At 39.8% G+C, this 12481-nt stretch overlaps 1 protein-coding gene across 2 annotated transcripts in view; it reads right to left on the bottom strand.

Annotated features, from left to right (window-relative positions):
• Positions 1-12481, bottom strand: part of RBM33 (RNA binding motif protein 33) — a 112547-nt gene that overhangs the window by 70023 nt on the left and 30043 nt on the right. For both annotated transcript variants that reach the window (XM_080667107.1, XM_080667106.1), the window contains exons 6-7: positions 6069-6240; positions 197-405 (exon numbers count right to left, since the gene is read on the bottom strand). In XM_080667107.1, coding sequence (XP_080523233.1) covers positions 197-405; positions 6069-6240 — 381 coding nt within the window. The remainder of the gene's footprint in view (positions 1-196; positions 406-6068; positions 6241-12481) is intronic.

Raw genomic sequence — 12481 nt, forward strand, 5'->3', positions numbered from 1 at the left:
ACTGCCGAATACTAGAGGACGGAATTCATAGACCACATATGGAATCATTATACACTATAAACAAACTTAAGGAACTTCAGCTGCATTCCTACTACTAAACTTTACTTCCAGACTAAGTGATCAACACAAAATGCCATACCACAAAAGTATATTTTCATTTGTTCTAATTTTAGACTCAAGAAAACTATAACGTTACCACCACAGGAGGCTGTGTGGGGAGCAGCGCAGGTCTGTGGTCCTTCATGCGGCCCCTCTCGCTGTTCTCTCTTCTCTGGTCCCCCATTCCACGACACATTAAAGGACCTCCTCTCCTTCCGCCCCGCCTTGAACCATAGCGGCCCTGCTTATGCTGGCGTTCTCTTTCTTCAAACTCAAGCAATGCAGCTTTGGCTTCTGCTGAAAGCTCTGTGTGAAAAGATGTGCACGTGTTAGAAACATTCAGAGCGGGAACGAGACTCGCAGGGAGAACACACAAAAGAAACACGTGACAATGAAACTCTGCAACAGCAAGTGCTTCCCCACAACAGGCAACTACATCGACAGGAGTAAGCACAACACAGTGGCGAACCCAGCACACTGGGAAGACTTGTTCGATGGGGGCATGCTCTGCCATGGAATACAAGTGCCTCCTGTGTACAAAGACTGGAAGGTATTTTTATTTGGGACCACTAACGTACTGAGGGAGCTGAAAAAAGGGGCTCAAGTCAAAGTTAGCCACTGCGCTTCAGCTGCCGGGCAGGTGCCATCATGTTGGCCAACAGCACAGCTCAGGACCCGCTCCCCAGTCCCGCTCAGCACAGCTGTCCTAGTGAAACCAGCACAAGCACTGCTAAGACACAGGGACACAGAGACTCAGAAAAACACATACAACAGAACAGATTCCTGACTCTTCTGATCTTAAAACAAAACTATTAGTGAAAGCACTCCAACGTCAAATAATTGCCGTTAAGCCCCAGCCCACATTGCTAGTGGTTGGAGTGCCAACCCTTGACCCCTTGACCAGGTTAGATTCCCAGTCAAGGGGTCAAGAGCACGTACCGGGGTTGCAGTTTCACTCCCTGCCCTCCAGGGTTGGCGCGCCTGTGGGCAACAACCAACCAGTCCAGGTGCATGTGTCTCTTTCACATCGATGTTTCTCTCCCTCCCTCCCTCCTTCCCTCTGTGAAAAAGCAATGGAAAAAATATCCTCATGTGAGGATTAAACAAAAATAAAAAAAAATAATTAACGTTAATGTCATACAAAATGGAAAGCATTTACTATTATTACAAAGTTTTAGTTTTATGAAAAAATATATTTTCTGGGTGAAGAAAGATTTATATGCATGCCTTCTGATGAGGAACCATACCAAATGAGAGCAAAATCTCATTAGAGAAAACCTATTAATGCAAACATTTGTGGGACACCAGTAGGTGCTCACCTGTTTGACCAACACTTTAGAGTAGTGATTTTTCAACCTTTTACATCTCATGGCACATAGAATCTAATTACTGAAATTCTGTGGCACACCAAAAAATATATTTTTTGCCAATATGACAAAAAAAATAGGTATAATTTTGATTCATTCACACAGACAATCATCGTTGTGTTGGCTGTTGTCATTTTTTTTATTTGACAGGCTAAGGAAAAAGAGGTCAGTGCCCTGACTAGTCAAGTATTGCATGTTTTTAAAAATCTTGCTGCTCACTCATGGTTGAAAATCGGGGCTTAAGGGATACGAAACACACAGACTCTGTCTCTAAGAAACTTCAGGTGGCACATTATTCTAAAGTCCTAAAAGAAAAACTGACTTAAGTATGGTTCCTTTATTTCAAAATATTATCTGAGTTGTAACAATATATCTTACATTAACAAACATGTCCTGAGAAGCATTCTTACGCCTTCTTCCACAATGAAGGGTACATTGTAAATATTACCAGTTTATCTCCTACCTTAGGAATCCATAATCATCTCTAAACTCTTCCAAAATCTCTAAGCCACACTTCATTCCCTTGAAATGGTTTCTATGGTAACCCCTCCTCTTCAAATGAATCGTGGCCCCATTCGAAGGAATATTTAATCTCTTCTTAACAAGCACAGACTTTTACTCTAATCTTGACTACATGATTGGTTCACATACACATTTTATGCGGTGAATCAGCAATTATTTTTCTAGTGGTTCTAAGTGTCAAGATTAATTTCACTATCCCCAGTAATAAAATGGTTTCAAATGACATCTTTAATCAGCAAGTAAAAATGCTTTCCTCCAATTGAGACAAGCTGTCACAAAAGGTCACCAAAATATGACAGGATGGAAATCACATTTGTATCTTGAAATGAAATGTTAATTTTCCTTTAAGTGTTTTCTGTACTATGTCCAGATTCTAAAGGAGAGATATAGCTCAATGTAACAAGTTTTACACTGCATTGTCCCTTTCTAAAATGTGCTTAAGAAAAACGTGTTTACATACAAATAATTGTATAATGATTAGACTAATACATAATTAAAAGTATTTATAGAATACACAGTTTATTTGGCAAAGTAAAAACAACACACGATGATCTGGTTTTTTACACGATAACTGATCAAGAAATGTGCACAAAGCCTGCAAACACAAGGATCTGTGTAGATGCAGGGCAGTGTGCTGGCACTAGAGACCTGGAACTGCGTGAGACCAGATGGAACATTTCCCCACAAATCCTGTGCCATAAAAAAATTAACTGAGGATACAATTTAAAAGAGAACATCATGCATCACAAGATCTTTAGGCTGAAGCAATAAAGCATAATTAAACATAATAAATGTGCCAGTGAAGCTTAGAGTATCATAAAATCTAAGTGCCTACTCATAGATAATTTTTTTTAAAGCATAACTAAAATAAATGTAGTCTTTCCTTCATTGCTTGCACGGCTTCAAAGAGAATCTAGGTTCACTTCCTAGGCCAAAACAGTAGGCAGCTTGGAGCTTCTGTGCTGACATGTCAGGAAACTGGTTAAGGACACCCACATTTTAGTGATGGCTTCTGGCATTACCACTCAAAATAAGCCATTCCTTACACATATATGTTCTAGAAACAGAAACCCTTCTTAACTGGGTTCCACAAAAGAAGCCCTAAAGCATCCTTTGTGTGTAACAAATGAATTTATCTACCAAGTATGAAGTTTTGCACCATTCCTAGGAAAACTGAGAAACACACATTTTCTGTAATGTTTAATTCCCAGAATCCTGGATGAGGGAAAAAGCTCACTACTTAAGATCTTACCCTAACTAAAAACCCAAAAGTCTAATTCTTATTCAATCTGAATTCAAAATACGAAATCACCAACTCTGTATTGGGCTCTATACCTGCCAAGCCTGTCAGATATGAATTGCTAGTCTTCATTTTAAGACTGGCATCATATATTTGAGTGTGAAAATGATTGAATGTGGCCAAAACGCCCTTCTAAATCCTGAAGAAAACTACTATTACATATGCAGACTAAAGGCTCAGAAATGGGGGCGCCAGAGCCTCATTTCATTCTTTTTAAAGTGTGGGATATCCTCGATACTAATCAATGATTTCACAAAATAATTATTTGTATTCAAAATGCTAAAAGACATCATTTGACAAAAAAATATACCATATGAAATATGTATTCTGGTAGCAAATTATTAAAACTAAAACCCATTACGAAGAGTAGGTAAATAGCTTTATCAATCAAATAAACACGAGTATTTCTACACAAAACATAAAATTACTGTTTCCATCGCCAAAAGCACACAGAGGAGCTGTGAAGTAATTTCTAGTTTATCAAATACTGCAGCAGCCTCTCTCAGTATCTTTCTTATAAATAAAACTAACCTTTTGTTTGGGGAATGGGAGTGTTCAGGTAATAAGGGAGCTCACTGTTTTTAGAAAACCAATCTTTAAATGGACAGAAAAATCCTACTTGTGCTGGAAATAGTCCTAACTTTCCAGTTTCTAGAAAATGTATGTTTCCTAGGTTAGGGCTCACAAATACAGAGCCAAAAAAGATACTTTCAAGCCCCATTTTCATTTGTCCTATTATCTAACCAATCATCCTGCACCAATGCATTTAAAGCCCTTTTTTAAGTTGAAAGAATGATAAAAAGTCAAATTGTTTATGCTTAAGCCTCAATGCCTCTAAGGATCTCAGACCCTCTCCCCGATATGCAAAAGGGCCAACTTGCCCACCACTAATTCCTTCCAGCCTCTGGTCTCAGGATGGCATGACTATAAAGCTGCCAGATGCCTTGAAAAGGAAAAGATTCTACACAAATTCTGCAATAAAGAAAGTACAAATGATACTGAAAAGAACAAAGTGAGGCAAAGTTCCTGATAAAAAAGAGAAGCAGGAATTAAACAAACACAAAGTATGAACACAGACAAGCTGGACATCTCACCATTTCCAGGCCTGGATCAAGGTAAAGTGGACAGGGACAAGATGACCCAGCTGAGGACCAGGGGCTGTGCAAAGGCAGCCAGGGTCAGGGGAGAGTGACCCATGAAATCCACCATGGCTTAAAGGGAGCTAGCTGCAGAGGGAAAGGTTCCCGCATTCTTAATGGCGACTATCAAATGATTTCACAGCCTTAGCACATGCAGCTACCACAGTTATTATGACTGGATATATCTGGTTCCCCAATTAATGCAACAAAGCCAATCCCAGCTAACAAAGCCACAGAAACCGGATAATTCACAACCACCTGCCCCAACACAGGCACCCTCCAACATGGCACCTAGGCCATTTCCCTACTGAGCCGCTGCCCAGTGCCCTCTAGTGCTCTGCCAACGGTGCCATCTCGCCCTTGTCCATTATCCCAGCCCAAGCCTGAGCTGTGTGCTCCAGCAGGCTTGCTCTGTAATGCTACCATCCTCCTGCTGAGGGTACTTTTGTTTTTTCCCATGTGCTTCATCTTCTTTTATCCAAGGCCAACTTCAATCCTTTCTTAGAAATTTACACTGTCCTAGACTGACAACTTTATACCTTAACTTGAGAAAAGTCTAAGGAAATCTTGGGCCAAAAGGTAGAGATGGAAAAAACTGTTAGGGGGAGAAGTAGAGATCGGTACGATTCTAGAACAATCTCTCCACAAAGTTCATTAGTAAAGTAGCATGACATGACTGGCTCATGGCTGTTAACTTGTGCAACTTGGGGACTTAAGTGTCCTCACATAGAATTCATATCTGCTCATGTTTATAACTGAAAATGGCTACAAATCATGTTTTTTTGTTTGTTTTTTGTGTGTGTTTTTAAATATATTTTATTGATTTTTTACAGAGAGGAAGGGAGAGGGATAGAGAGTTAAAAACATCCATGAGAGAGAAACACCGATCAGCTGCCTCCTGCACACCCCCCACTGGGGATGTGCCTGCAACCAAGGTACATGCCCTTGACCGAAATCAAACCTAGGGCCTTTCAGTCCGCAGGCCAACGCTCTATCCACTGAGCCAAACCAGTCAGGGACAAATCATGGTTTTAAGAAGTAAAGGTAGTAACTAAGGGTTAGTTTCTTGACTGTTATTCTGACCAAGACCAGAGAGCAGGTACAACCCTCTAGCCTTCCATCTTCCCATCCTCCTCCTCGGAATATGATACAATATCCCAGCAGTTCTCAAAGTGCGGTCAGAGCAGCATCACCTGGGAACGCATCAGAAATGCACTTGCGTTGGGCTCCACCCTAAATGCCGGGAGTGGATCCCGGAATCTGTGTTAACAAGCCTTCTAGGTGACTTGCTCACTCATATTTGAGAACCACTGCTTTATTCTCTGCAACAGACACTGGAAGGAACTGTGGGAAGGCTCTCTGCTGATCAGCAACAGCCTACTATCAATCTTTAAGTTGCAGGACTTGCTCAGAATGACGATCAATTGATTGTGTCTACAACAAGTCACCTTGTGTTTTTACGGAATGACTTTTATAGCACCATAGCTCGGCTCTGTCTTCACACAGATCACTCACCTCAGATGGCATGCATAATAATCTATAAAGTCAACATTTCTTTACCTATTTGATTAATTGTAATAGTACTATGGAGGAAGCTGAAATGGGAATGAGGAAAGATGGGAGACAGCCAAAAAGAGTTACCCAAAGTTTCTGGAATGTTCCTTCTCTCTCGAGTTATGTCTGAGAGCCTAATAATTGTTCCTTCTTTCCTTTCAGTTTTGAAACGCAATCTTCCAGATTCTTCATCCTCATCATCTTCTTCATCTGATTCTTCTTTTATTTCCTTCTGCATTTCCAAAGTTTCCATACTCCCCTACATTGCAGACACACAAAACAAAGGGGAAAGTGAGTTCACCTTTTGAATTAAAATTGAAGAATATAAGTTTTTTATATTTAAGATGTAAAATGTCCTATTGTAAGGCAATGTGAGAAAATCTCAAACATTAAAAATTAACTTAATGTTAGAAAAAGATTATATTCCTACATGTTGCTAATTACACTTCAGAGAGAAGAAACATAAATTCCAACAACCCCTTCGGGCCTGGAGTCTGATCCAGATTCTAACAGAGTCCAATGTATTAACTAAGCTAACACTGGCGTTCCATGGGCTCACTCACTAGCATGTGACTCACCTGTTACTTACCTCAGATGACAGTACACTCCTTCCTTACACAGGCTGGGTGTGTCCTGTAATTGCTGACCCAGCCCCTTGAATGTCTGCTGCCCCTAAGACTCTCCATCTGCTAGAGGGCTGGTTTGTTTGCAGCCCCCAAAGTCTGCCCTTCATCACTCCCCTTCTGCTCGATGCCTGTCTGCAGCTGGCCACCACCACCTAAGCTCCAAATCAGCAGGACTGGTCTTTTTCCTCAGTCACTGCTTCTCACTAAAACCAGCTTGTACCTTATATTCCATTACATCGCTATTCCTACAAAAACTCTGCCTGATCTAGCCCCAAAAACTAAATGTTTCTCGTCATCAACAATGCTCAATGCGCATTTCAGTCATGTTCCTTTTGACACCAATCACTTTTCACCTCATATTAAATCTTAGTGACCTACTGTTAGATACATACTTAGTGCTAGGTTCACTTAAATACTTTTTATAAACTTTAAAGAAGTATCTTTTTATTTTCATAACTCATAATATTTATAACAGAACGAAAAATGAACTGCTTCACTGGCACGTGCACAAGAATAATATTAAACTAGCAATGCAATCATTTTGCATTCTTTCCCCAACATTTTCTGTGCAAGAAGATCAGCTACAAATGTACATACTACTCTTTGCTATAAATCCTACAAGTAGAGGCACATCTTCAGGAGCGCAAATGCCTGAAAATAGAATGATGAAGGTAAACTGAAACTTTATTTTAGGCCTAATGATTGCAATACCACCTTTTGGTATTCTATTCACAATACTATAGGGCTTTAAAGTACTAAAATCTTGACATTTTGTTGGTCTGATAGCATTATTTCTCTTACTCAATAGCTGTATGAGATGGATCCAGCTAGGTGTGCGCTGCACTACACTCAAACTGAACGCTGGTGAGCTCATTCTCCATCTCCATCCACAATGTTCCAATTTGTAACTTCTTAAATGTTTGTATTGATTTCTTTATTAGAGAGAGAGAGGAAGGGAGAGGGATCGAGAGATAGAAACATCAACGAGAAAGAAACATCATGGATTGGCTACCTCCTACACACTCCCTTACTAGGAATCGAGGCTGCAACCAGGGCATATGCCCTGACCAGGAATTGAACCAGTGACCTTTTAGTTCATGGGTCAATCCTCAACCACTGAGTCACACCAGCCAGGCCACAATGTTCCAACTTAATGTTTCAACCAAAGACTGGGAATCTGATTCTGAAGGTCCAGATGGGGCCTGAGATTCTGCATTGCTAACAAGTGTGAGGTAAAGCCCACATGCTGGTCTAGCAACCACCCCTTGCAAGGCCACAGAAGAGGAGAAGAAATGACTACCAACGAAGCAAAGACTCCATCACAACTGTCATTTCTAATTCAACCATCAACAGTAGTAATGTTCAAAGACTTCAAACAAGCTGAATATAAAATATGACAGAACCAAAACTAATACAGTTTATTCTTTACCCATACCTCCAGCTAAGAAATCTAAAGAGGACCAACGTGAATTGAAAACTGTTTCTTTGAAACAAATATAGGTGACCCTTGAACAATATGGTGTTGGAGCACCAACCCTCTGCATAGTCAATGTATTGAATATTTCCCCCTACCATCAAGAACAAGTCAAGAACACTTGCCCTCAAATATAAGGTCAATAAGGCAAAAGAAAGAAATAAAAGGACAGGCTGGAAATGAAGGATTAAACTGTGTTTATTAATAGGCAGCATGATCATTCATCTTTCCCCAATATTATTTAAACATACAATGCAATCTTCATCAAAATCCAAATAAATTTTAAGTAGATATTGACAAGTCAATTACAGACTTTATTTGGAAATTCAAAGGTCCTAGAACAGCCCAAACAACCTTGAAAAGGAGAACAAAATTGGTGGATTTACATTAACTGAGTCATGTCAAAGTAATCAGGACATGAAGTATTGGCAATGAAATAAAAAAAGAGATTCCAGAAAGAGATCCTAATTTAAATGGTTAATTGATACTCAACAGAAGCACTAAGGCAATTAATTCAATGGGAAATCAAAGTCTTTACAACAAATAATGGTGCAATGACTAATAAACATAGAGGAAAATAATGAATCTCATACCACACACACATTTCTTAGTTGAGACAGATCAGGGACCTAAGCTAAAAACAGCTAATACTATTAAAGCTTCCATAAGAAAACATGGGCTATTACCTTTGCAACTTTGGGGTAGGTAAAGATATCTTGGATCACATAATTAGTGTTCATCAAAATAAAAATTTTCTTCCCAGCCGGTGTGGCTCAGCAGTTAAGCACTGATCCAGAAACCAAGAGGTCACCAATTGGATTCCTGATCAGGGCACATGCCCAGGTTGTGGGCTCCATCCCCAGTGGGGGGGTATGCAGGAGACAGCCTATCAATGATGTTTCTCTTTCATCAATGTTTCTCTCTATCCCTTTCCCTTCCCCTCTTTAAAAAACCAATTTAAGACATACTGGTATTTAAAATAAAATAAATAAAAATTTTCTGCTCATGGTAAAATACCTTGAAGAAAATTAAAAAACAAGCCACAGGCTCAGAGATAATATTTATTATATATACATTGAGTGGCCAGATTATTAGGCATTCGGAGATCATAATAATCTAGCCACTCAGTGTGTGTGTGTGTGTGTGTGTGTGTGTGTGTGTGTGTGTGTGTGTATAAAATATTCATTATATACATACTAGAGGCCCGATGCATGAAAATTTGTGCAAGAGTAGGCCTTCCTTCCCCCGGCTGCCGACACCCAGGACCCGGGCTTCCCTTTGGCACCCGGGACCTGGGCTTCCCTCCTCCAGATGCCAGCAGGCACCCGGGACCCAGGCTGGCTTCCCTCGGGCCACCCGCAGGCACCGGGACCCAGGCTGGTTTTCCTCGGGCCCTGGCTTCGTCAGGAAGGATGCCTGGAATGACATCCGGAAGACGTCCAATCTAATTAGCATATTACCCTTTTGTTATTATAGCACACATTACCCTTTTATTATTATAGATTATTATATATATATATATATATATATATATATATATATATATATATATCTGCCAATAGACTTTATATTAGAGTATATACATATCCATCTATCTAGAATATAGACAGTATGTAGAGATACAATCTATACTGAAAATCTATAGATAATATACATGTATAAACAATACATATTTTTGTGTAGACTATATAAACTATGTATAGCATATATAGACAAAAATTTTAAAGACAACCTACTTTTTAAGAAGAGACTAAAAATGGATGCAAAGAAGATATATAAGTCCAGCACATGGAAAGGTACAAAACATTAGTTATCAGAGAACTACAAACTCAGACCATGATAACACACCCATTAGAAATACTAAATGAACAAGATTAACAATAGCAAATGATGGAGAACTGAGATCTCATACAGGACTGGTGGGAGTACAGAATGACACAACCACTTTGGAAAACCATTTGGTGATTCCATATAGAATTAAGCATAATCCTACCCTGTCCCAGTAATTCCACTCCTAGTTAATACCAAGTGAAAAAGAAAAGATACAGCCACAAAAGGAAATGGAAACAACCCAAGTAACTATTATCAGGATAAATGAACAAGTACTGTGCCCATCACTGAATGTAAATGTTATCACAACTGAAAAAGTAAATATTTAAACAGTGCAAAGATGTTTTTAAAGCTTCTCTCATCTCTTCCTTTATATGTGCCAAAACTAAAATAGCAACCTTTTTAACCATTTTTTAAGACAACAGCACAACTGGCACTGATGTGGTCGTGTAATTTAAAAAGCTGATCATCTTCATAATTACATTTTTCTAATTTGTTTTCGGTATAATGATTTCTTTGTATTAACCAATCAAGAACACTCATTTAAGTAAAAGGAGCAACCTAAAAGAGGCTTTTAAAATAAAATTACTTTTGAGTCCCATAACTCAGATTCTACTATGTACTTAAACACAACTCCAGAGATCAAGTCATCTGAAAGGCAGGACGCTCTCTACTGTTTGAAGTAACCCAGAGCCTTGCGCACTGCCAGGCAACACAAGCCAAGTACTGTTGGTTCATCAACACCCTGCAGGCATTTAAGAAAATGGGTCAAAAACTAGGAAGACACCTATAAGTGGCAAATTTAAGCCAATGATCCTCCCTGAGGACTTTGTAACTTAGACTTCTAAAAAAGATAGAATGACAGTCCTCCAAAAGCAAAGCCCTCCAAAAGATGCTGAAACGGCACAAGACACCAACACCTCCTGAGCACCTGAATAGGACCAGGCCCAAGTGTTCAATAATGGTCCTTCTGCCTGCCTGACAGTCAGTGATTCCACTCTAAGAAAACAAGCCAGCAAATCCCTGCTTCCCAGGGCTGGTAAAAGTCCCGAGAGCAAAAAGTGTTAGTACAAGGAATTGTCAATCAACACAAAAACGAGCAACATAAACAAGGTAAACCAACAATCAAGGACAAAAGGCTGAGAAAGTAAATGTATGCTGACTCTCCTAACAGGTGGTATAAAAAGACAAACTATTTCATCTGGATTAGATTTTACTTTCTGCTCTATAAACAGATTCATACTGAAAATGACTCAAGTGTTTTACAGGAGTGTTACAGCAACTAGAAATCCCAGGAGTGAAACAAATGCAGTATAGTTAGTTCTGTGCCTTCCAAATTAAAGGGTCAAGGTTTTAACCACCCTGTATTTCCATGTTGATAAAAGTTATTCTCACAGCAAAAACATTTAAAAATATTTGGTGTACAAAGCATAATATCCCCACTGTCTAGAGGCAATCACTATAACCATTTTTGTCTTTATCCACATAGATGGTTTTTGAGTCACACATATACCTACGCAGTTACGGGGAACTTAAGGAGAATTCTGTTATCTTGTTCTTCTCATCTGACATGTCATGAGCCTCCTTCCATGTCCAACAGAGAGAGGTGCCCTACAGTCCCTCTAAGACAGTGGTTCTCAACCTTTCTAATGCCGCGACCTTTTAATACAGTTCCTCATGTTGTGGTGACCCCCAACCATAAAATTATTTTCGTTGCTACTTCTTAACTGTAATTTTGCTACTGTTATGAATCGTAATGTAAATATCTGTGTTTTCCGATGGTCTTAGGTGACCCTGCTAGCGGTTCTCAACCTGTGGGTCGCGACCCACAGGTTGAAAACCGCTGCTGTAGAGCCTAAGACCATCAGAAAACACAGATATTTACATTACGATTCATTAACAGTAGCAAAATTACAGTTAAGAAGTAGCAACGAAAATAATTTTATGGTTGGGGGTCACCACAACATGAGGAACTGTATTAAAGGGTCGCGGCATTAGAAAGGTTGAGAACCACTGCTAAGGCCACCATTTACCTGACCCTCTCGAAAAATCTACATGGTTCCATTTATTCTCAAGGCTGCAAACAAATACCTGGTGTGATCTTTAAACACATCCGAGATTAACTCTTTCGAATGACTTCGTCAAAGTGGATGAAACCCCGGACTCTAAGGCTTTTGATACTGTCAAGAACAGTGAAAGGTCTGAGACTTTTACCCTCTTGCAGTCTAGTAAGGCAGCCTGCCACTGTTTTGTAGGTGCTGTGAGAAGACACGTGACTCCTAGTCAGAGACTAGGACAATTTACTTTTAACAGCAGTGGCATTTGGGCCAGCTTCCTGAGCCCAAATTCCCTCCGGACCACGTGAAGAGGAGGACTGGGTGATCCTGCACACAGGAGACCCTGAGTTGAGGGATACGAGTATGTGAGCAGAAAGCATGCCTGCCCCTTGCTCAGGAGGATGGTACTGTCTTTCAAGGCTGTTTATGTATCAGACATCCTTGAAAAGATACCCAGGAACAAAGGTAAGTCAACTCTTTGCTCACAAAACACGCAGACATGACAGACCCAAG

This window comes from Plecotus auritus (genome assembly GCF_963455305.1).
Source record: "Plecotus auritus genome assembly, chromosome: 4".
Taxonomy (NCBI): Eukaryota; Metazoa; Chordata; class Mammalia; order Chiroptera; family Vespertilionidae; genus Plecotus; species Plecotus auritus.